At 40.0% G+C, this 25,218-nt stretch overlaps 2 protein-coding genes across 4 annotated transcripts in view; one reads left to right on the top strand and one right to left on the bottom strand.

The window, feature by feature from the left end:
• DKK3 (dickkopf WNT signaling pathway inhibitor 3) overlaps positions 1–24,488 on the top strand; it is a 31,578-nt gene extending 7,090 nt beyond the window's left edge. The window contains exons 4-7 of the mRNA XM_071558986.1: positions 13,759–13,851; positions 16,077–16,221; positions 18,656–18,812; positions 20,851–24,488. Of these exons, the coding sequence (XP_071415087.1) occupies positions 13,759–13,851; positions 16,077–16,221; positions 18,656–18,812; positions 20,851–21,094 (639 nt within the window). The 3' untranslated portion in view covers positions 21,095–24,488. The remainder of the gene's footprint in view (positions 1–13,758; positions 13,852–16,076; positions 16,222–18,655; positions 18,813–20,850) is intronic.
• USP47 (ubiquitin specific peptidase 47) overlaps positions 23,067–25,218 on the bottom strand; it is a 52,521-nt gene continuing 50,369 nt past the window's right edge. For all 3 annotated transcript variants that reach the window (XM_071558982.1, XM_071558985.1, XM_071558983.1), the window contains exon 28: positions 23,067–24,474. In XM_071558982.1, the coding sequence (XP_071415083.1) occupies positions 24,300–24,474 (175 nt within the window). In that variant the 3' untranslated portion in view covers positions 23,067–24,299. The remainder of the gene's footprint in view (positions 24,475–25,218) is intronic.

Here is a 25,218-nt window from a genome sequence, read left to right as displayed (position 1 = left end):
AAGATGCTGGTAAACTAGGGAGAGTGGACCAGGGAACTGTAAGAGTATCCTGAATTTCTCATTTGGCTTTGGCTCTATGGAACCCTTTCCTTTCTTTTGCTTGTCCTTGATGGTAGAGGCTCTTTAGGGCATGGGTGCACCTTCTCCTTGGTGACACAGTACAGGTCAAAGTTTCTTGTGGAAGAGTAAGGAGAGTTGTCTCCTGTGTGATTCTGTGCAAGGTGCTTGCTCTTCTTGCACAAAGGCAGGTGTGTGCCTGTATGAACACATGGATTTGGCACCCACCTTTTGCAAACACAGCAGCTGGTTAGTAAGTAATTTCAATCACAAACACAAACACCATCAGGTCCTCAGGAGAGAGGTCTCATGATACCAGGCCTTTATTTCCTTTATTTTGCATTGCTGCAGCTCTGGGCAGGGAAGACGGTATCACTGTAAAACTGCTTTTAAAAGCTGACTTGGCAGGTTCTGAAAGTGACCATCAGTCAGGTCACTGTGTAAATAATGGCCTTATTTAAAGCAATTCTCAGTCTTTATCTTTACTCTCACAGTAAAGAGAAAGAAAATAGTTCAGTTTCCCTCTTTTCTAGAAAAAAAAAATCTGATTTAAATAGTTAACCAAGCTTCCACTTCTCTGCAGATATCCAGAACTGCTAAACTAACTGCTTGACTCCTGTTTGGGCAACTTGATCATGATTTCACTGAGCATGCTTTTAGCCACATATACTGGAGTTGCTGTCTTTGAGGTTCACACTGCTCCAGGGAGAGGAGTTCCTACAAGTGCTGAAGAGAAAGGAAGCTTCAAAAATTGAGAAGGATGCATTAATGGAATGGAAATTGCAATTTTTCCATCAACAGCCCTGCAGGAGAGAAGTTGATAGCAGAAATTTGAAAATGCAGCATCTTGGTGTTGACTTCTGCTCCCTTTAGCATGGTGATGTTTCAGGGCATACACTTATTTTGGGCAGTCTTACATTTGGGTTCAATTTTTGTGTTTCATTTTTCACAGAACTTTTAGTCCCTGGTGACTTGCACTCAACAACTGTAAACTATCAATAGATGCAGTAAGTGCATTCCTGGGTTGAAATCCTGGTTTCTGTCTAGACAAAAATCACACAATATCTAAATCTGGTAGTTTTTGTATACTTAATAATTTAATTCCTTAGTACTCTAAGTTTGCTTCCAGCCCGCTCTGTTGATGTAACATGCTGCATGAATCATGTCTGGACTAGTACAGTTCTTTCCACAACACCCACCCTTTAGGTAGTTCTTAGTGCAGGAGTAGATAAGGCAAATTGTACTTGATAGTTAATGCTCCAGGAGACAACTGAGAGATCTGAATGAGCTGCATCACTGTTTTAAACTATATACTACACAGTAACCTGAATAAATTATCAAAGGTATAACACAAGCTAAAGGTTTCTGAAAAAAAACCCCAAAGCACAAAGAGTTTATGGTGTCAGTCAGTTAAAAAGTGAATCCTAGTTTCACTAGCCTTGTGCAAGCAGAATACCTGCCTGCATGTTACTGTACTCTGTTTTGTCACATTTGATTCATACTTTCAAAGTAGTGAAGTCTCAAGTGTTTGCAAGTCACAGCTTACACTTTGAAACAGAACACCTCTTGTAGGTGTGTAGGGAAGTTTCTCATTCTAAAAGGCTATTTTTTTTAATTTTTCCTTACATGAATGACTGCTTTCAGTAGCACATCTCCCCTCAGTTCTTTCAGCTGCTTACACAGCCTCTCCAAGGCAGTGTTATGTGTGTTTTGCCCTTCTGATGTTTTAAGTTTGCTGACCCAATCTGTCCCTAATCTACACTTCCTCCACTGGAAAAGATATGAAGTAACCATGCAAACAGAATGTAGATGTTGAGCTTTTTGAGCCCAGTTAGTGAAGAGCATTCTGAGAGGCCTGGTACCTGTACCCTGTTTTGAAACAAGCAAATCCATCCTCTTGTTTTAAAGAGCCGGGGCTCCTCAGGTAGGCAGGGTTAGACATTCTTAACATTTTACTGAAATCTCTTTTTTCCCCTTTTCAGTTTTGAGTCTTGGCAATGTAGACTATGAAGCTGAGGGGCAAATGCAAATAGCTCATGAGGACAAGCAGTTTATATTTGTTGGAGTAGACAATGATACAGAGAAGGGTGCAAGGGAAAGAGAATTTAGCCAGAGATGAGAAGAATTGTTCAATTAGTATTTTGAATTGCTCTTACTAATCTGGAATACTTCCAGGTTATGAATCTTCTTGTAGAGAGGGACATATCCTTCTTACATGAAAGGTATGACAGAGTGTGTGCATATCTCTGAGTCTTCTTATATAACTCCATGAGCAGTAAATTCTTCCTAGGGATGCAAAAGCTATTAAGAGATTTAGTTTAGCTCATGGATGGTAGGATGGCCTTCCTGTCAGTCACAGTGTATCTAAACCCAATGTTTTTGCCAGTCATCTGATGTGCACTGGACTATGGCCAAAAAAATTTAAGTGTTAGCTTCAGTGAATGAAAAGAGCTGAGGAGTCATAAGGAGTTTCAAAAACCTGTGTCACCTCTGATCCTGGATGAAGAAACTTCTCAGAGGACGGTGGGAAATCTCAGTAATGTCCATCCTGAGTTGTCTTGTTTTCTCTTAGAGAATGGTGTGTAGAAGGTTATGGATCCACACAAATAATCAGGAATGGGTGGTGTGGACAAACACAAGAGACTTTTGTAATACTATAGTGGTGCAATTGCCATGATGTGGAGAAAAGTGAGACTGCAGTTTCCATGGACTCAGCTATCAGGGCCTGGTGACCCTGAACAAACAAGCAGGTGGAAACAGCTGCTAGACCTTATCAGGGTGAAGAGAAACAAGGTGCCTTTTGCTGAGAGGTGAGGCAAACCAGGCAGGTGTTCTGGCTGAAAACACAACAAGCAAAGGTCAGAGAACACAGATCAGTATCACACTTTTTTTTAGTCTTAAATAGGGGCTTAGATTTCCAGGCAAATAACTGATGCAACAGCAAAGGGGTTACTCCTAATTAAAGGTATCAAATCCTGCTCTTCTTGTGTCAGTGGGAGCCTGAAGTAATTCAAAAGCTTTAGTAAATTTACTTTGTTAGTAACAAAAAAAAAATTGAAATAGTGACTAGGATTTCTTTCATATTTCCTATTGGTCTATATTAGTGTAAGTTGGTTTTTTCCTGTCAGATTAGGGAAACAAAACTGTGTAATACTAATAGATATCCTGAAAGTAAGAGTCTTGCTTAGCAATTCCAGTCCATGCCTGTATTTAGAATTGTTATAAAATTTGCCAGATCCTAATGTGCTATGATGTGACATTTCTATTCCAGTTAAGACCCAAAGAAAAATAATATTTTTATGCAAAATCAAGTTGACTGAAGAACCACCTCATCATTGTTATGTATCTGGACTATTAGCTGTTGAGTAGCTAAATATTGAAGAGAGAAAGATTTTCTGGTAATAAATTTCTCCTCACCAAACCCAAGTTAATACTGTAACACAGTGAGAGTGCCTGGAATTGATTCCATCTGCCAGGGGATGGTTAGTAGAAGCACAGTGGTAAACCAGTAGGTTCTCCAGAAGGCTACAAAACAGATTTTGTCTTTGAGAGTCAGCACCCACCCAGTGCTTCATCAGTGTCCACCTGAGAGCTGTGCACTGCTTCTAAAGCTGGCAGCATTCTTGTTAGGTGTGGAAATAAATTCTGGCTTGTCTGCCACTTTTCATGTGTGGGGAGGTGTGTGCATCATGCTCTGTTTTCTGTTTCTCCCGTGTTTGTTGCTACAACTCTTCTGTCAACAAGCCATGGTAAGGGAGTAGTGTAAGTCAAAGTGTGGTTGTTCACCTTTTCCCTGGTTTTAGTTCAGTCTTCTCACACATAACATGCTGAGTTTAGGGATCCAAAGCTGTCTTTTACAGAGCAGGTCCAAGTTGTAGAGAGATTTAAAAAGAAATCACCATTAATATTTTTACTTTCTGCCTCTGCTAGAGGTACCTATTTATTATTCATATATAAATGAAATGTTTTGTGTTGGGTTTTTTTTTTCCATCTTCTCTGAGGTAACAACAGTCAGGAGAGTGAATCTTTTATGTAGGCTGGTGACAATTCAGTGATTTACTGACATCTGTTAAGAGATCATGGCATGGACTGTCTCTACTGGAAGTTCATCAGCAATGTTTCTTTCATCTTGTCAGACCCATGTAGCAAATTAATCATGAGAGGAGAAGCTTTAAGGCAAAAGAGAAATTTTTCCCACTGGTTTTGATTACGTGGCTTAATCCATTGGCTCCAGCAGCTGCTTATTTGAGATTTTAGCTGAAACCATGTTATCTAGTTAAGCAGAAAGCCTTAACTGGTAGGGTAACAAGAATATCAAAGGCTTTAGGAAATACAGGCTCTGGTACTGGATGTAAAGCATAAATACTTTGTCCTTTTATTTTTTATTTACATATGTCTTAATCTTAAAATGGTTGAGATACAAAGTACACAGTTGAATGAGTTAAATCTTGCAGCTGGTTACATCTGTATTGTCATATGTAAGGTGGCAGAATGGTAGCAATTTGTCATGGCTGGGAGATTGGCCCAGTAACACATCATTCCATCCACCATGAGCCTAAGTCTTCTCTAACTTTTGCCTGGACTTTAGGAGGGATAGATTTGACAAAAATCAGTAGAATGATACTGAGGGGTTTTAGCCAGTGAGTAGGAGGAGAGAGAATGAATGTGACCTGTGATTTTTTATAGTCAGGAAGATGTGTAGGATGCTATTAGTCCATCTTGAAGATGTTTTATATTATGATTTATGAAGGTAAACCATGGAGATTGAAGGAAAGGGGTGAATGGAAGTCTGTTTCTGTTTAGTTTTCTTTCCTCAAAGGTTTTAGCAAATGTGAGGGGGAAAAAAAACCACTGTAAAATGGTGGCTTCAAATGTATTCCCTTCAGAAATGCATTTCTGTGTCAGCTACGTCTTAACTTTGTCCTTCCTCCTGTCTGATTCACAAACAGCATTTTGGCATCTTTTGTGGAGTGAGTGTCTGCCTGGCCTTTGGAGGGACTGAGTCACTGTGATAGCACTGAGGAATACCACACTAATGAATGCATCAGCTGCCAAATCAGGGTTGTTCACCTCTGCAGCTTATAGAAAGAACCCTCCTCCAACTATTCTACCTGTCCTGATTCTTGCCTTAACAACAAGCCCACTCGTACCTTCCAATTAGTAATATAATAATATGGCATAATTGTTAAAAAGATGTTCAGGGTGGGGTGGGAATGTTGGATCTGTTATCTTGTTATTCTGTCTGGAAATGACTCAGAGCCTGTTTGTGAATTTATATCACATGAAGAATCCCTCAAACTTCTTTCCTTAGAAAGTCCAGAGGGAGGAAGAATTCTATTAGGGCATGTAGAGAGGCTGACATCATGGTGTCAGGCAAAGGGGAACCTTAGTGGTTTTTCTGTGTCCAAGATACTTCCTAGCTGTCAACAAGGGCAAGTTTTCATCCCCTAGCAGGTGTTTGTCTTGGAATTGGTACATAATAGAAGTTGGTAATACATTCGTATTCTGTTGTCCCTTTTGGAAGGACATAAAGAGTATGTTGAAGACCCTTTTTCATTTCTTCTTCATTGGAGTTTGTTTAGGAAATGGAATAAATATTCACAAATAGTCATCATCTCATGTTGTTGATATCCTCTAGAGACATGATTTCAGATGGAAAATTAAATTAAGGGGAAAAAAATGCTCTTTTGTAATCCCAACAAATGCCCCAAAAAGGCGGTTTTGAAGAAGCTTCAGAGTCAACACCTCCTTCCAGATGCCGACTCCATCCTTAGGCAGACATTCATCTCCTGTTCTCAAAATCCTCAAGTGCTGGAGCTTTTCTGTTCTCACTCCAAAATCTCTATTGATGTACTTTAAACACCTTCTTCTATCTACAGCTCATGGGAAATAAATGATTCCATTTCCTCTACTGGAACAGCAGTCTCCTACACTGTCAACTCTGCCACAGGCAAAATCCATTGTAGGTGAACCCTTCCCCCTGTATTTCTGTTCTCGTATTATTACTTCTGGCTGGCACCTTAAACACAGTTAATAAGTCCGTTGAAACTGTAAACTACCAAAGCAAGTATAAAAATAAAGCATGTAAGATATGGAGTTTCAAATAAGTTCTGTGAGGGATAGGCCACAGGTTGGCATTTTACAGCGTGCTTCTCTTAATTTAGCAAGAAACTATTAAGTACAGAATTCTTGTTTTCAAACATTTTTCTTTTGGCGCAGCTGTTTCACATCCTTGCCGTGTACAGCTACTCCGTGTTGTTTTGCTTTTACAAATTTACAAAATTTACATAGTTTAGTAGTGAGTCACGGAGACTCTGTAGCTGCCAATTGTAGAGAAAAGAGCCGCCTGCATTGAAATTCAGCCCCCAGGGAACATCATTACATGAAAGCTGTATCTTTGTTTGATTACTGGCTACTTACAAATAACGGCCCTTTGGAGCTTTGAGCACAGTTCTGCTGTGCTTCCATAACTGTCACTGGATCTCAAGTGATTCAGAATGAAACCAAAAGTCTTTTAGACCACCAGTGTTTAGACACATCTGGTTATCAAAGGTCAAAGAATTGTTCTCCAGTTAACAGATCCACAGGTTAATTTCAAAATCGTGAGGAAAACTTTACTTGTAAACAATCATCAGTATTTTGACCTCACTAGATAATCTCACACTACATGAAATGCACGTAAGAATTGAACATTTGCACATGGATATTGGGTTTGGATCTTACATGGCGTAACTTCAGAATATTCCTTTTCCAGTTATAGATAGGTGTATTTAAAAAATTGTGTACTGAGTTTGTAGCATGGCACCAAGTTTCCAGCAGGCCTGAGGGAACGTTTAGTTGTCAGAATTTCTGTCATCCTGCTCTGCCTTTGGTACATATGACAAATAGGAGAAAAGAAGAGAAATTTCATGTTATAAACTGCCTGTCTACTCTAGAACAAATGTGCAGGATGAGACAAGACTTCTGATATTGCAGACAGTCACTGCAATATGTAGCCATATATATCTATGCATATATGTCTGTATACAGACATACACACAATCCTTTTCTTCTTTCTTAGTGAGATAGCTCTGAGCTTCCAGACTAAGTTAATTACTTGTCAAATTATAGTTTGAGGGGGTTTTCCACCAAATTTGAACCGTTCTTCTAGTGTGCCTCCTCTGATACCATTGCAAAATAGATGGCAATAAGTACTTGGCACTGTGTTTCCTACACAAGAGCCTTTGCAGAGGCTGTGGTTTTGCCAGGAGCAGACTATTGTTACTGAGAAAAGTATGGGGTGAGGGAAAAAAATTAAATGACTGCTTCTGCAAAGTGGCCTGCTATGAAACTACTACATGACTTACAGAGATTTTGACCATGCATGAACAAACCATGATCTGATAGAGCATCTAGGCACCATTTTCCTCATTATTCTGAGCAATTGCCAGGAACGGTTTTTTTTGGTTTTGTGTTTTGTTCTGTCATTGGAGTCTCAGTTTCTTGAAGCTTTGGATAACATGACATTTATTTCTTTTTGACAATGAACACTGCCTGCCTAAGAGTCTGATCAATGACAGAATCACTGTATGTGTGGGGAGAATAAGCAGATGGTGTAGAAAGGGATGCAGTTCATCCATTAGCTTTGGTGGTGAGCAGTTTATTGGGTGACCACAGCCTGCCTCAGTTAATTCCCTTGGCTTTTTGACAGCACATTAAGGCTAGCATAGCTATGTTGCTTTTGGCTAAAGCCAAGCTCGAGTGCCTTTAGGCCACCTTCAGTTATGTCACACAGATGTATTTTGCATCCATTTATATTGTGTCATGTGCAGAGCCAGAAATAAAGTTTTTCCAATTAAAACATTTATGGGAAACGGGGGAAAAGGAGTCAGGTGAGATTAGCTTTGTAGAGAAGTTAAAGACAAAACCAGAGTAGTCACTTGTGTTTTCTTATATATTAGTTTTGAGCTCAGAAGTCACATTCCTGTTGAGCAGCCACCCAAATACCTGACTTGCCCACACAGCACTGGGATGTGACCCTTACCATAGTTTGCAGCTCGTGTCTGCTCTTTTTAGTGCATCTTTTTTAACAGTAGTTCTAAATTTTATGAGTTCTGTGTACTTGGCAAGACAGCAGTAAGAGGTCTGCACTGCTGGAAAGTATTACAGAGGTTTTGAGGTATTTCAAGGCAAATTAATTCATATCTCATTAAAAACAAATGCATTATGTGCCCTGTCTAGACAACTGAGAGATTAGGAACTGGAATGCTACTGCAATTCAAATTAACATAGTAGTTTCCATAAAACAATATTCCATTCTGTGTCATTCTGCCATTTTTCTAATGTGTGTAGGATATAAAACAGGTTTTATGCCTTTTTTTTTCCTTAAGACTCAGCAGTTTTTGCCATCTGCTGCAGTCATGGAGACCAGCCCTATGTGAAACAACTTGTAGAAATTATAAGAAAACCTAGAAGGGGATACGTAGACACAGAAGTAAATGTTAACTCTTGGAAGTGCCAATTGCTAAGAAATGCCAATTCCAACAGGAACAGTGGTTTTGTTAAAGCACTTCAAATATGGCTGAAATTATTGTTGTCTCACAGGTACAGCAGGGTGAGCTCTGGCACTGTTTGGGAAGGATCTGTAGCTCCCGTTTATGGAGATTAATTCTGAGTTTTATTGGAGGTACAGGTTTTTGAAAAGGGAATTGCTTTGTATCAGGAGCTTTTAATAAACATGTAATGGGGCTTTTTGTTCAGAGAAGCTTTTGTAGACTATGAGTGGTGCTCCTATGCATTTCCAAGGTTGTTACTAAAAATCATTTTCTAATTGTTGCACCAACTGCTTTTGTGGCATTGCTTCCTATACTGTGAACCTGTTGGCAAAACTTCCTCACCTCTCTGAATTCATTGAATTTTGCTTCTCTACTTCATGGCTTGGGAACTTGAAATCCACAGAGGGTTAGGAATGCACACTTTGGTATGGCTGTTTTGGATTACCAGCTGTACAGAAAAAATCCTGCCTCCCACTGAGCTCATTCAAAGAGTTTGTAGGCACAAACTGCAGCCGGCTCACAATCAGCCAGCAAACTGGGCTACAAAGCTTGCAGAAGGATGGGAAAAGTGGGTCTCCTACTTGAATCCCACTTACTGTTCTCTTGTCAGAACAGTGGCCTTGGCAAAGAACTGCCAAGGAGTCTCTCCACTACAGCTGCCCCTCACCCAGAGGGCAGTTTCTGTTCATATACCCTTCAGTGTCTGGCTCTGATAGATGGGTTAATCACCACTGAAAGTTGTGTATAAAGTCATGGACAGTGCCTGCTTCTGCTTTCTTGGGTTCTAAGCTGAAGTGTGAAGAACCCAGAAGGAAAGCTCATTCCAGACACTTGTTTGCCTGTCCTTGACATATCTTGGCTGAAGATGTGACTAGTGAAGAGAGTTGTTTAAAGTTATCTTTGAAGAAGGACTTTTTGGGAATGTGGAGGTAGGGTGAGTGCAAGTGAGGAGAGGAAACAGACAAATCAAATGTCAGTTTTGAATTAAAAATCAATGATTCCATTTTGAGAGTCAGACAATAACAGAATGGACTTAAGCATATTTTCTAGTCTACTCTTAGGTTTTTAATTAAGGATTAAGGGGAAAAAGCAAAGCAAAATGAGGATGATTTCAGTACATACTATTTCACCAGCAAAACAGCATTAAAAATACTATCATAGTGAGATCAGATGAACACTGCCAAAGAAAGTGAGTTTCTGTGTGGAAGTAGGTTAACTGTGTGTAGTTCTTCTTTCATAACTTGAACTAAAATTCTTTGCTTCTCCTTCTTTATCCTTATTTGCTCTATGGGTAGAGGATAACATGGTCCACACCACAGTGGGCTACAATCCACCAGTCAGTACAGTCTGCCAAAACAGCCTGTAGTACCTTCCATGGCAAGGCTGGAGGTTGGAGACTGACTCATCACATTGAAAGAAAACTTTTTTCTTCTGTGCCTTTCCAGAATGTGTATGTGAACCTAAAGCCCAAAGGAAATAACTGGTGTCAAAACTTGTCGCACCAGTTCTGACCTGCACAGTCCTGCACCATCTGTTTCATTTTTCTGGGAGCTGTTGTCCTGCCATGCTTGACTATCACTAACATCAGTCACTTTTTTATCCTCAAATGTGGACACTGAGCATTCTTTAGGAAAGCAAATGATAGATAGACATAATCTGCCAAAGATAAGAACCTGAAGTTTCTTTCAGCAGCAGTTGTTGTAGCAGTCTTATAATACCAGGAACCTTTTCCATGAGTTGCAGGGTTTTGTTATGGGTTTTTTGTTTGTTTGTTTGTTGGTTTGGGTTTTGTTGGTTGTTGTTGTTTTCCCCTACTGGTTCTGGAACAGATCCTAACCCTCAAATTGCTTTCAGGTGTTGCAGAATATTCACTGCAAAGTACAATGTAATAACAAGAGTCCACAGGTACATAGCATGCTATTCTCTCCTAGCCCCTGTTGTTTATGGGTCCTATATACCCATTAATAAATAGGCAGTCCTGCTAGCACTTCTCAAACAGCATATTCCTTTGCTGCAACATTAAATTAACTGGTATAGCATCTAAATGGATTTCAGAGAGATGTATACCCTTATCAGTGTAGCTAATTCTGCCTTTATCTGAGCTATCTGCTCAACTTGTATGCTCTGCTGCACATCAGAAGCCAGCACCTCCTCTCCTTAGTTTGCACAGCTGCTCCTGGAAAGGCAAAGTATTCTGAGAAATAACTTAGTTTGCAAAATTCCAGGGAAAAAATGGATTGTTCAGTATCTATTGAAACTGATAAGATGTTCAGATTTTTTGCTTGTCCAACAACTGTTACGTCTCAGGGTAGCTGGATATAAAAAGTCTGTGGCCTGATTGATAAATAAAAATAACAAATAAATAAATTAAAAGATACGTGGTTAAACATGTGCATGTAAGCATTACTGAGTTCTGACTGTGGATTATAATACCTGGGGGAAGGAAATTGGTTTGAAGTGTGGCACAAAATTTCACTAAGACCATATGAAAGGAAGACTTTTCCATGTCAGGAAAGAAAACTGTGAAGAGATTTTTCCCCAACTGGAAACCCTCATAAAACTGGAGGTCTGAACTGCTGGGATATAATTCAGTAACAGAGAAAAAAGAAGTTTTTTGATGTGGACTCATTAGTTAGGGGAAAGCAGTGACTGGAGAATTGCAGCTTTGGTGTTAGGTGGTTTTGGAGCTAGGAGAGAGTTATTCCATGAGCTTAAAAGCAACTGGGGCAAGATTTCTCCTTTGTGGAGAGGGACAGTTGGAAAAACTGACTACAGTGAGACCTGGCTGTTTGCCTGAACGTGGATGGAACAGGAATGAAACAGTATAGTCTATTCTGAGTGTGGTTTATACAGAGGGATTCAGGATAGAAGCTGACAAAGCTACAAGCAGAAAAGTGGCCTAAAAGAGCATGGCTGCTGAAGAGAAGGGGCTGACTGCTCACTTGGAAACCACAAACATTTCAACATTTGGGTATCTGGATTGTGACCCAACTGATTAAGTAGCAGCAGAAAAGCAAAAAAGCAGAACATTACTGGACCGAAGAAGGTGAAAACATTACGACAATTTATAGCAGAGTAGACCTGGTAATACTAATTTCTTAAAATAGCTAAAATGGCTGTTTTGGAATCATAAACATAGCCCGAATATCCAGTCATTGACTTGAAAAGAGTCAGGCCCTAGACTGCTTGGCTCCTGTGTTATGTTCTGGGTAATCAAACTGCTGGAAAAGACATCAAAGGTGGCCAAAACGGGTAACTCAGACAAGGCATTGCTGTTCATGCAGAGTAGCCCTGGCTGGCACAGCCTCTGTAAGGTTTAATCTGGAGAAGATCTGAAGAAAATGAAAATCTTAGTGGAAACTTTCAATAAAGGTTGCACAGATGACAGCTGATCTGTCCAGCAAGTCAGATTAGTGCCTGCCAAAGAGCACTCAAATTGTGACTTCAGAGAATTCAGGGATTTTTATGTAATTTCCTTCCCTTTTCCCTTTTCCCTTTCTTCCCTTTCCTTCTTGCCTAATAGTAAAAAGATAGCACAAAGCAATGATGTAGTACAGGTGACTCAGAACACTGCTATTTTATTTTCTCTTGACTACATTGTTTTTAGTCTGATAAAATAACAAAACATTTTAGAGAACAGGGTCAATCACACAATTTTGAGGAGGTAACCTTTAGATGGGAAGAGAAAACAAGCACTCCCTGTGAACCAGACACATGAGGGGTGTACAAAATATACACTTACCCTCTGCATTATCCTCGCTGCCATCCCTGCAGAGTTGTGTTCTGGGAAGAATTCTGACCTGTCTGTGCAGCAGAAATGGAAGGGGAGCTGTCTTTTCCATGGTGCTTGTGGGACCTATGGGGGAGGAAACTTCAGTCTGAGTTTGTGGTACAGGTGGAGATCAGGTGTCCCTCTCTCATGAACACTTTTGTTGAGGCCATGAACTGATCCAAGGTTGGAAAAGCTCAGGCACCTTTGCTGGCTTGAAGCCTCCCTTGGTGTCCAGGTTGGGCAGCAAAGGCAGATGCAGGAGGGAATATGGGGCTGCTTTGCCCTAGGATGTCTGAGGCTCTTTAGTACTTGTCAGTCTTCTGTTACTAAATGAAAATTAACTCTATGGAGAGCAAGGAGATGCTACAGCAATGCTCTGAATCTGCTCCTGCATATTTTGCAATATACAACTTAAATTAAAATAAGGATTTAAAAGGTACATATGTAGGTATTTAGACATTTGCAGCTGTGAGGTTGCAAATGGTGGCCATGATGACAGGTGCCTGCCATCAGCAAAGAAAAGGAAATCAAATGGTGTGTGACATCCATGCTTCCCAGAAGTACTGGCTGTGCAGTAGTGCCACTGCTGCCACAAAATCCCAGGGATGCTGAACATTACCAGTCCCACAGAAGGAAGCACTGCATTTTTCAGCATAGAAGTCATTGCTGACAAAAATACTCAGGCACTGCAAAGACTGCCTGAGAAGAATTTGTGTGCCCCTTGCAAAGGAGAGCAGAGGAGTAGTTAAAAAAAAAGGAAGTACATTCCCTTTCTCCCTTAGGGAGATCCTTGCAGGTTTAGTGAAGCCAAGCGTGCTGAGGAGTTTCTGATGTCAGCACTGATATTGCTGGGGAAGGGAGGAGAGCATAAAGCTACCTGGCCTGGGATCCAGAAAGTTGATGCAGAATGGTCTCTCACAGAGTATAAGGATACTCCTGGCTGCTATAGCATAGCCTCTTTCCTTCAGTCTTACCCCCATCTGAAAAAAACAGCCAACAAGTAATAAATCACAACAGTACTCAAATAACAGTATGACAGATTTAATACCAATGTCTTGAGTGTACCCCCACCCCCACCAAAAAAAGGCCCAAACAACAAAAGCACAAAAACCCTACAGAACTAATCATAGAATCGTAGAATCATAGAAAATTTCTTTTCTTGAGGTTGCTGGTATTAATATGTACACAGGAAGTGAATTTGAGGCCAGAGTACTTAGATAAGCCAGGGAGGCAGCATTGGTCTGTTGCAGGGCTGTGGTTGTATGAAGAATCAAAGCAAGCTTTTTTTCTTGGTTCTCAAGTAAGAAATATAATCAAGGAAGAGCTTCTAGTATTTCAAGAAGAGGTATGGATTTCTGTCCCACAGGCAAATTACATTTTTATCCTTTTCTTCAGGAGTGTATCATCGATGAAGACTGTGAAACAGGGAAATACTGCCAGTTCTCCACCTTTGAATACAAGTGTCAGCTCTGTAAAACCCAGCATACAGTAAGTCCTGAATTACATGTGATTTTATGTGATCTTTGGAAACTCAGTGTAATTTTTGTTAATGTCAACAAGTCAAAATTGGTAGAAAAGAAGCTGCAAAGCTTTTTGCATGAGGGTAAAAAATGGGTGTGCAGAGTTTTTTGGATTGTGTGGGGGTTTTCTGCCTGTTAGCAAAACTAAATTTTAAGGTTTCTGTTCTCATATGCTCCAAAATCTGCCCTAAGCTCCTCCTGCCTCAAGCTTGTTGGGTGGCCTAAGGACACTGTAAACTAACCCTTTTGTAGGCTGCCAGTGGAATGGATGCAGAGGAAATGCTGGGCAGCTCCTGAGGCTCAGCTGCCTGTCTGTCCTTTCCAGCTGTGAATTCACACAGGGAATTGCAGCAGCCTGCCCTCCTCCCTTCACTGACAAATTGCACAGTGCTGTAGTGCAGTGGGTACTGTACATGATCCTCTTGCATTATTTGAAGCTGTGAACCTCAGGAAGCAGTCAGCTCCTGTCTTTTGAGCTAAAAGATAAATGGTCTTGGTAGTAGCTATGATTAGATTATCTTCTCTAAGGGACAGATGCTTGAGAAGGTCAGGCTTTTTCCATGCTCAGAATCCAGTTGAGCATCAGTCTGTTGTTAATGGCCTTCTGACTGTCGTTTTTCAACTGAGTTCTGCTGATGGGCTCTAGCAAAACACATTTATTCCTCAAAGCATTTGCAGACAGTCCAGTGTACAAGCAACTATATGTTGCTGTAAAGTCATGTAATCAATAGGATTGTTATAATCTAAAAGCACCAGGCTGTTCCTGAAATGGTTTAAATACTTACTTATCTTGGTGACTTCAGGGAGCTCTGTTGACTTCAGTGGACTGAATGCTTGCTTAAACTAAATTCCTGAAAATATGACCATGTGTCATTAACAGAACTTATTCTTTGTATTTTAGAAAATGTTACACTGATTAATTTTTCATGATAACATGGAATTATTCAAAATCAAGTTTGGAATGCCTCACACCTACTCCCCTCCCCACCTTTTCTTTGCAGACCTCAGTAGAAACCTTGTAGGATAAAGAAAGTAAACATGGGGTGCAACTTCAGTTGTAAAGTGAGCTCAGACTGAAGGAGGTGGGATCAATTCCCTGAGCTAGAACCCCCACAATTACAAACCATTTTTCTCCTTAATTAGCAGGTCTTAATAGTACCAGTGCAGTCCTATTTCTTGCCCTGTGTTAAGCAGTTCCTGTGGGATTCACTGGAAAAGAAATTCAGATTTTATATGGCTGCTCAGACAGGGCTTAACACAGACAGGAAAAAGCTGTTAAAGCACTGACCTGCTAGGAATCGCTAAGATGTTAATCAAACTACCTAAAAAAAGGAACCAGCTGAGACATCCTTTTTATTAGGTTGATTTATTAGGTGTGTATAGTTGAAACACTGAGGCAGTTGTCATACAAAGCTATCTTTAGCTAGAGATTTGCATTTCTGATTTTCAAAGAGATTTTTTTTTCAGAGAGATTTTTTCCACAATTCTTGGTTACCAGTGAGATCTGGTTCTTATTAAAACTGCAAATGGTTTTTAGTAAGTTTTTTTGTTTGCTCTTTGAAAACAATCCTTCTGAACAAATTGTAAATTCCTGACTGTATTTAACAGTGGAAAAAATTAGTAATGTTTCATTTAATAATTTTTATTTCCCTTGATTGCAGAATAGAAGGTTCCAGGGAGAACTTAGAGCAGTCTTGCAGGTTGCCCAGAGAAGCTGTGGCTGCCCCATCCCTGACAGTGTTCAAGGCCAGGTTGGATGGAGCTCTGAGCAACCTGGTCTAGGGAAAGGTGTCCCTGGCCATGGCAGGGGAGGTTGGAACTGGATGACTTTCATGACCCCTTCCTCCCCAAACCACTCTATGATTCTGTGAAATCCATATCACACTGTAGGATGTCTGGCTGCTGATCAATTTTCATGTGAATGCTAAAATACGAATTCAGGTCTTGTACTATGTTAATGTAGGAGTGCTGTTACTCCACTGTGGAGGTTCCTGTCTGGCAAAAAGTTCTCTATATGCTTAAATTGAGAATCTAAGCAGTTCTATTTAAACAGTGGGAATATGACTTTTGTGTATTAAAAGCACATCCATGCAGTTGTCTTCAGGACCAGGGCTAATCCTGTGTTTACCTGTCTGTGAATATACAATTAGTGCTAAAGTGACGGTTTTCTCACGTGCTTTTTACATTTGCAAGCCCTGCTCACGGGATGTTGAATGCTGTGGGGACCAGCTTTGCGTGTGGGGTGAGTGCAGGAAATCCACTTCAAAAGGAGAGAACGGCACCATTTGTGAGAACCAACAGGACTGCAACCCTGGAATGTGCTGTGCTTTTCAGAAAGGTACAGAGGGGCTTATCCTATTCACTTCATCATAGAGGAGCGTTAATATTTAGCTCTTTTGCCCAGGGGAGCTGATTAAACCTCTACAGAATCAATAGGTCATTCTCCCTGGGGCTGTGGAATGCACTGTAGTAACCTCATTATTAAACTGTGATAGAATTAGGAGTGAGAAACATCTGATGGGGTGTACAACGGTGAAAGAAAAGCCTATTGCATGCTAGAGATAAAACCAGCATGAGAAGCACAAAAACTTATGTTTCTAAAGGGGAGTCTTACACATTTAAAAGTAGCAGAGCTCTGTGTCAAATTTTCACCCAATGGAGCAAAAGTAAGAGAATGAAAAATATAGAGAAGAAATTAAGAGATTACTGAAAGTGGCTTCCCTTTCCTATCAGCAAGCAAACTATCAGAATCAAATTGCAGATACATTTCATACTCTGAGTTTTATGTGAGCCTTCCAGGGCACCACACTGTGCAACCCGAGACAGCCAAGAGACACAGAGGAACGATGTTCCAGATTATGTTGTCAGTCCACACGGCAATGTGAAACTTGATTTACAGAAGGGAGGACAGGAGGAGAAGGTCTCAGGCCTGAAATGAATCCCAAATCCTGTCTGGCTAGGGTCCAGTTTCTTCTGCTGTTTTATACCCACTAGTTCCTCAGTGCATTTTTCATTGTTCACCCTAATTTTGTAGTGACAGGACACAATTCCAACCATCTCCCTACTCCAGGCAGATAGTTCTCTATGAGCAAGACATGACCTTGTACCTTCATTGGTAGTTGGGTTGCCTGTCCCTCTGCCAGGCATTTCAGGAAAACAAAGGAGATGCTCAGCTTTCCCATGTTAATTTTGACTATTACATAGTGGACACCTTCAATGTTAAGTAAGTTTGATTTCAACAAGTTTTGGTTGGAGCCATTTTTTCTCCCTTCATCAGGTTCTGCCTAAAGCATTTACAGGTTCTGCCAAACTCTCTGAGATGTCTTTGTACTCTGATTCTGAAATGAGACAAATAAGAGCACTTGCAATACATACCTAGTACTTTCACTGTGCAGGACTCTGAATCTGCTTATGATGCAGAGATGAGTAAATTAGTGGATCCCATTGGTGTCAGTAGCACCAGGCTGCTCTGCTGTGAGAGTTTTACTGCTTGTGTAGCCCTGATTTCTTATGGGGTCTGAACAAGCTGTGTCTTCATGATGGATTATTTCAGCTGTGTGAGTCATTCACACTAATTTGAGTATAACTTAGATCTTGACTAAAAATTTAATACAAACCTGTAACTCAGGAAGGAACAATAGATATATAGAGAAAAAAGATACAATTTATACATATATATATATATAAATCAATAGATAAGAATATTGATGAAAATTGATAGAAAACACAAGAACTTAAAGCTATGATTAATAGCAATGAATTTTTATTCTCCATGGTTGTCTGCTTTAGCAGAGTTTTTCAGGTTAGGCCTGATTAACTTCAAGGCCTTTCTCCATCACTAGAGTATTGCAAAAGATTGTCCTAGGATGTGTATATTTTTTTATATAAAACCGTAGTAAACTATGGAGTAGTCACTGCTTAATATATTAATCTGTTTTGAAATTGGGACCTGGTAGGTCATATACATTGAATCATATGTGTCTGTGTCTACAGACATATATGTGTATTTTGACCAAGTCTGTTTTAAAAACTTAAATTTTGAATTCCACTTGTATTTTATTCTGCCATATGAGATAAATGAAGACAAGAGAAGGAAGGGGGGTTGGCTAGGAACATCTGGAAGTTGGAATTCCAGACTGACAGTATAAGTTACTAGCATCAGGAAACCCAAAGGATGTGGCCTTCTAAAATAATTTCTTACAGAAGTTGAAATTCAACCCTGTGCAGAAACAAGGGTGCCAAGCCCCAAATGCCATCAGACAGCTTTGTGTGTAACAGTAGTACTATAATAAATTAAATGACTGAGTTGTAGTTCTTGTAACCTCATTACTTAAGTCTCTGAACAGTTGCTCTGTAAGAACCTCTGCAAAGAAATAGGAAGAGGAACAGAATTCTAAATTATAGAGATATTTTTCTACTCAGATTTTGAACTGTTAATGCCATGCATTGCAAAGGAGTCACTGTAATGTTTTCTTGGGTTTAGAATAGTCTTTTGAATCTCCAAGGGATGGAGTTGTGCAGTACTGCTGTCTTGACATCTGCACTCTTTGAGAAGAGCAGGAGTTTATTTTGCTCATTAAGCATGAACTTCAAATGTCTTACTCCCACCTAGTGGAAAAAGCATTAAGTTATGTCTCCCTTACTTGTAAGGGGACTTAAAAAGCGGTCAAGTCTGTCTTTTCATCTCATGCATACAGACTTAGAGATGAGGTCACCTCAGTTTAGCAGACAGCTAAGGACTTCTCATAAACTGGCTTTCCTTTGGCACGCAGAACTGCTGTTTCCTGTGTGCACACCCCTACCTGAGGAAGGGGAACCCTGCCATGATCCTTCAAACAGACTTCTCAACCTCATCACTTGGGACCTGGAACCTGATGGAGTGCTTGAGCAATGCCCATGTGCAAGTGGCTTGATCTGCCAGCCCCAGAGGTAAAGACCAAAACTGGGCAAACAACCTGCTTAAAATATTTGAGGGATCTATTTCTCTGGTAAATAGCTACAGAACTTGCAGAGTCTGCCTCACTAGAAAATGTTTTGACAATTTTTCTCATCAGTAGCATTGAAGCTTTCTGCTTTGCCCCACACAAACGTGCCTAATTGAGTTTGGCAACACATTAATCTAATGCGAATTAAGTCTGTGAGTTAATCAGGCTGTTACTGCTTCTTTTTTTGATCAATCAGTACTAACAGCTGTTGAGATGTACCATTCCAATTTAATTCTCTGCATACAGTTCTTTGGGCTTCTGTTAGATGTTTTGCTCACTTTCATATCTAAGACACATTAAAGATACTTTAATGCATGCAGTATTTCCTGTACTACTGATCAGCTTTACAGAGGGGCACATGGAGCAAAGAAGAAAAAAAATCTTAGTTTGCACATTCCCTCAGTTTCAAACTAAGGCCTAAGGAGACAGTTTCCCTACAGCCAACTTACAATCTGCTCTCAGACCTGAAACACTTCCAGCTGTGCAGACTTCTTCACTATCATAGAGTTTCATAGAATAGGAAGCAGGTTACTGTTTTCTGCTTGAAATTAGAACTTTTCACAGATAATGCCTTTAATATTCTTTAAAAGGGACAGATATTTGCATAATCTGCAGTTTCACTGGGAGAAAGTGAGATCATTTCACTTTTGCACTAAAAGCAGTTTTAAAACATTTACATGTTTTCTGTGAAATTCTCCAAGTTTGCTCCTACACTACCAGCACCATATTAACTTCCAACAAGGCAGCATAGCTGGGATAGAAATACAGATTAATATTTCTCTCTCCTGTGTCCATCTTTTTCTACATTTTTTCATGCATGAAAAGGAATTGGGTAACATTTTGTTTCATGAATGTCATCTAAGGAAGCAAGCAGAGTTGATCCCATCCTTTCAGCACCAAAATTTTAGATAATGTGCCATTAACATCAGGGAAGGTCTGTCAGCAAATGTCACATCTAGTTGGAAGGAAGACATTTCAGATGAGGATATAGAAACACAGAAATTACTTAGGGTGTGAATATAACTGAAATGTCCAGCTATAAGTCACAAGAACTTTTTATCTGAATTTTAAAATTCTGATAACAATTTTATATTAAAAGAAACAACCCATCTCTGCTTGATATGGCCCTCAGCTAAATATTACAAGGGAGTGATAAAGACTGAAACTATTAGATTATATCCAAGAGAATACAGGGCTAGTCTGTGCACAAATGGAAGTCTTAAAGCTCCTGGAGAGCAAAAGAATTCAAAATATACACAAGTAATCTTCAGGAACATCTTCAGTTCATCTGTGCTTCGTTTCCACTGGAAGAGGGTGCAGGTCTCAGCAGCTGCTGAGGAGGGCCTAGCACCAGTAGTGCTCACCTTGCACTGTCATCACAGGGACCTGTAGAGCCCAGTTCCATCCCACACAGTGCAGAGAAACAGCAGAGGAACCTTGATCAAGTTCTGTTCTCTTGCCTCCTGACTACAAACATATGTAATTCTTGTACCCTTTCATAGTTCCTACAACAAATGGGGGATGTGTGGTTGCAGGCAACTGAAGCCATGTTTCAAAACAGAGAGCAGCAAATGTAGCAATTACATTATCCTGCTTAGAATCAAATGTATACAGCTCCGTTTTCTATTCTTTTTAAGTTGGACAATCATGTTTCTTAACTCGGTATTATGACACGAACAGCAAGGTGTAGTCACCCTCAGTGCCTGCAGAAGGGCCAGGCTGTGCTGAGGGCCACTGCCATCTTGTGTCCCAGGCGCAAACATTTTTTGCTGTTAGGATCTGTTCTGGCTCTGTATGTGGAAATCTCATCTTTAACTCTCCAGCTGTCAAGCATGTGAAAACCCGGACCTTTATGAAATCAGCTAGGGTAGATCTGTTATGCATTTACCATCTTTTCACATGAGAGGAGGAAATTGTATAAACTAGCAGAAGAATACAAAATGATGTACTGCATGATCAGACATGTCTCTCTTTTTCAACAGCCACAGCACTACGTCTGTGTGTGAACTGTCTGCCAATGAAACCCGGAATAATGAAAAAGAAGATCCCTTAATGATGGATGAGATGCCATTTCTCAGCTTAATCCCCAGAGATATTCTTTCTGATTACGAAGAAAGCAGCGTCATTCAGGAAGTGCGTAGAGAATTAGAAAGTCTGGAGGACCAAGCGGGTTTGAAGCCTGAGCCTGACTCAGCTCAGGACCTGGTTTTGGGAGATGAAATTTGAAGTCCAAGCACCAGGCAGTTTAGTTAGTTATTTCTAGGAATTTTTTGTCTAGTGTCTTGCTTACATAAACCCTAAACACACACTGCTGGATAGACGTGCAATAAACAAGGTCTTCAATGAACACCCTTCTCTGTGCATCAAACCTGCATGTTTCAATTACTGTTGAATTCATTCAATCCTTGGACCAAACGTTCTGTCAAATGAGAACCGCATCATTGTTTCTTCTGGATTAGTACTTTCCTTGTGTACATCACAAATAAACTTATTAGTACTTGTACTCATTAAAAAATACACAGAAGTGTAAGTAATTTTAAGTTATGAGTAACTATAGAAGTGACTTTTGAGTACATATGCTTTGAATTTTTTAATTTTTCTAGGGTGAGAACCATCTCCTTTAAACTGTTGTAGTCACTGATTTTAAAGGATGTCTTATTTTTCCTTTAGAAAATATGATCAGTGAAGCTGCAACACACAGATTGTGGGTGTCACAGTGCCACAGCAGCACTCTGCACTACACCAACATTCCTTCTTGGGTTATGCTGTTGAAGGACGTGTTGGCCACATTCCATCAGCACCTGCCCTTTGTGAGACACAGAGGCAACAAATACCAATTCCTTACTTCAGTTTAGCAGAATGGATGAGGAATGCTTTAAGCTTTTAATACAGTTCATAGGCATAAATCTGTGCATACTACAAGATGTGTTTATTGTGACCATATTAAGAGGTCACTGAGAAATCAATAGCAAGCCAAGAGTAAAATCCAATCCACCAAACTCCCCGGCTGTCTCACCAGTTATCTACAATGACTCTTCCACTATGAATGGGTTATATGGGTGAAATCTAGGGTATAGATTTCACCATGTTACTACACATGGGAAAACAGGACATGAGGTTCCAGCAAAGCAACTTTTCATGGCACTTCTTCCCAAATAATCCCTACTACTTATCTCTAATTTGGAACAGCAGAGCACCAACGGGAGCAGCTGTAAGACTCTGCTATCAGCCTGCACATGTTGCACCACTTCTGCTCTATGAAATCTTTTCAACAAACTTCTTGAGTACTAGAATTAATGTTAATAACCATTATCATTATGAACAAGGAGGATATTTCATCAGAACAGTCGGACTTCAAGGATTCTGCAACCAATTCTCACACCAATACATACACCCAGGCACCTAATCTCACTGCACCTGTCCTATCCCTAATAAAATTACTCTGCTTTAGAGATAGCCCATCTATACAAAGAAAAGGAATTAAATCTGTTTAAAAAAATACTCAAGAGAGCAGTAATCGTCTGAAAATACCTCTTAATGATACAGCAATTCCCAAATCTCATACCTAGATTTTTGGCTCTCCAACTGTCTTGAAGAAAATTCAGGATCCATTTGATAGGTGATTTTTTCCTCTTCCAAAAGCTCCAAGGATCCTTCAGCAGTCTGTACGGATGGTAAAGGGTAGTTTAATGATGTTCTCTGCTCCCTCTGCCTACACTTCCACCTCACTTACATTGGACAAGACGCAGCACAGGACAAACAGAAGAGGAAGAACGAGGGAGTTTATCTTTGCAGTGCCTGGTTCTCAAGCTGCAAGATTCCTCAGGATTTTTAGGTTGCTGTGGCTCAGCTTGCAAGGAAGAACTGAAGGTTGGGTTATTGAACATCTTTGTCCCTGCTGGAGCAGAAATTAGCTGTCAGTTATATCTGGAACTTGAAAGTTTCACTGCTGAGAAATACAGTTCTGGAAAAGGAAACTCTCAGCTGAAATAAAAATGGGTGGGAACTTGAAGAGCAGCAGATAAGCTATAAACGACTTTCTGAACACTTCGTACATGAGAGAGGGTGTGCACACACAAACAATCACACAGCCTTACAATTTCAGCACTGCCTTGGGAAAGTCTGTATTTCCAGGAAATAATTCCATAATTTTGTTAAAATAAAAACCACAGCATTTAATGATTAAAATAACACAACAGAATGAACAAATGTTTTATTGGCATGTTCATTGTTGTAAACAGCATCTGGCATGAAAAAGTTTACCAAAATCTTTTGATTGTTATAAATTAGGTGGTTTTTCCCAAAAACTATGGAGAATTGTTCTCTATTGATCTTTATGGACCAAAGCAAAAAATTGCTGTTCCTAGGCTTTGCAATGAAATCATGTTGACTGCATCAGTCTTTGCACCACAGCCTGAACTACAAAGTTTGTACGTTGAGGTGTTAGAGGTTGCCCCAATAAATTTGACTACATATAACTATGGAATCAACTCTGGGAATAATAAACTGACTTTCAGTGGGTGGAGAAGATGCAAACTTGTAATAGTCTTAAAAACAAAATGTACAAAAAGTAGCGGAACAAAACAAACTCTTCATTAACAAGGGAAAGTACAACCCTACAGTACCCAGCATCATCAAACATAAAATGAATACAAATTTAAATAGGCAACTATACTTCCAAATGTACACAATGAATGTTGATATGTCAAAAGAAACAGCATGGTAAATAGCTGAACTGCAGTTCTGGTAAATGGATAGGGCAAATTTTATTTACACATCGAACGCAATATACTAGAGCTGCTCATAGGCTTCTGTAACCTATTAAAAACCCAGTTTACCTTCCAACAGCACTTCTGCAAACAAGCAGCGCCTGCTGGCAGCTTTCTGCAGACACCTCTCAGACCACCTGTTTTATGGAAGAATATTCTAAAACCTTACACTTACAGCACTTCCATCTCTGGCCCTTTTCTGCCGCTCTTCTAGAACCCATGTGTTAACATTTACTTGACTCTCTGATGAGGTAATGCGTGTATCAGTGAAACAAACAGAGAAAAGGATTCTTTCATGGCCTTTGCACAGCTTTTATTATTAAGCTATGAATATCCTGTTTGAGGCTAGTTTCACTAGCTGCTATGTGCACACTGTCCTCAAAAAATTTCCACTCGTTTCCCTCCCCGCCCACTTTTTAGTTCTAATCTTTTATTTGCACATCCCTTTTAGCTTTACAGTACATTTGACTATAGTGCACAACATGATTCCAAGTCAAGCAGTGACCCAGCGGGGCCCTGCGCTGCGGCCGCCTTGCCCGGCCGGTGCTGGTGTCAGCGCTTTACACCTAATCAATGTCCTGCCGTAATGGCACTACGCAGTAGTAGTGAACCTTTTTATTGGAAACAAAAAAAATTCCCCAGGGAAAATGCTATAGCAAGTATCAGTCTTGAGTCAAATCTTTATTTGGTGCTCCATCCAGATAAATTTTTAGTGCTTTTTCTTTACGGGGAGAGTAGGTTACCCGGTGTCCAGTTTTCTGGAGTCTGCTGCTTTCTTTTTTCATGAGTTCATTTCTTTGCTCATCTGTTAATTCCATTAATTCTTCAGTTTTATCCCTAAAATGTTAACATATGTTAAAATTCAGATCAATACAGTAACCATAATTAGATGTCTGCATTTTCTTTCACTTGGAGTAACTTAACAGAAACCACAGTTAAACATAATACTACTTAGGGCTTGTTCCCTCCTTCTGCAGAAATTAACAATCTGTCTAAACCTGCTTTTCCAGCAGACACATTCAGCCAGGGGAAGAAACAAGCCCAAACTCCATCTCTCTAACTCCTATTCTTTACAGACAGCTATGGCTGTGCTCTGTATTTGGTCACTGTGCCAATAGCTGCTAGCAGTGTGTTAGCCAGCCCCTACCAGAAGCTACCAGATGTTCTCCCAAACAGTTTTCATCCGGACTAGCACATTACCAACCAGCTGTTTCCCCCACAACTCACATGCAGTTATGAAAAATATCACAGAAGCAACGTGTCCATGAGGTTGCCCCACCCACCAAGTTTAGCAGGAATGTCAATTCTCAAATCTCTCTCTCAGTCCTCAAATCCTGCCTCTGGGCTGCTGCCACCAGCTGATCAGTATTTTTCACCCTAACAGAACTATATCCTGACAGCCTTTTTTCCAAAGAAGTCATACTAATTTCTCAAAGGAATAAACTCAGAAAAGAAAATCCTTGCTCTTCAAAACAAGACATTCACAGACTCCATAGAAATATTTTAAGAGATTAAATCCACATAGATGCTCAACCATAGCAACTAGTTTTGCATTCAGCAAAATATTTTCAGGGGTTTGGG

This window comes from Pithys albifrons, chromosome 6 (genome assembly GCF_047495875.1).
Source record: "Pithys albifrons albifrons isolate INPA30051 chromosome 6, PitAlb_v1, whole genome shotgun sequence".
NCBI lineage: Eukaryota > Metazoa > Chordata > Aves > Passeriformes > Thamnophilidae > Pithys > Pithys albifrons.
This window is presented reverse-complemented; position numbering and strand designations above follow the sequence as displayed.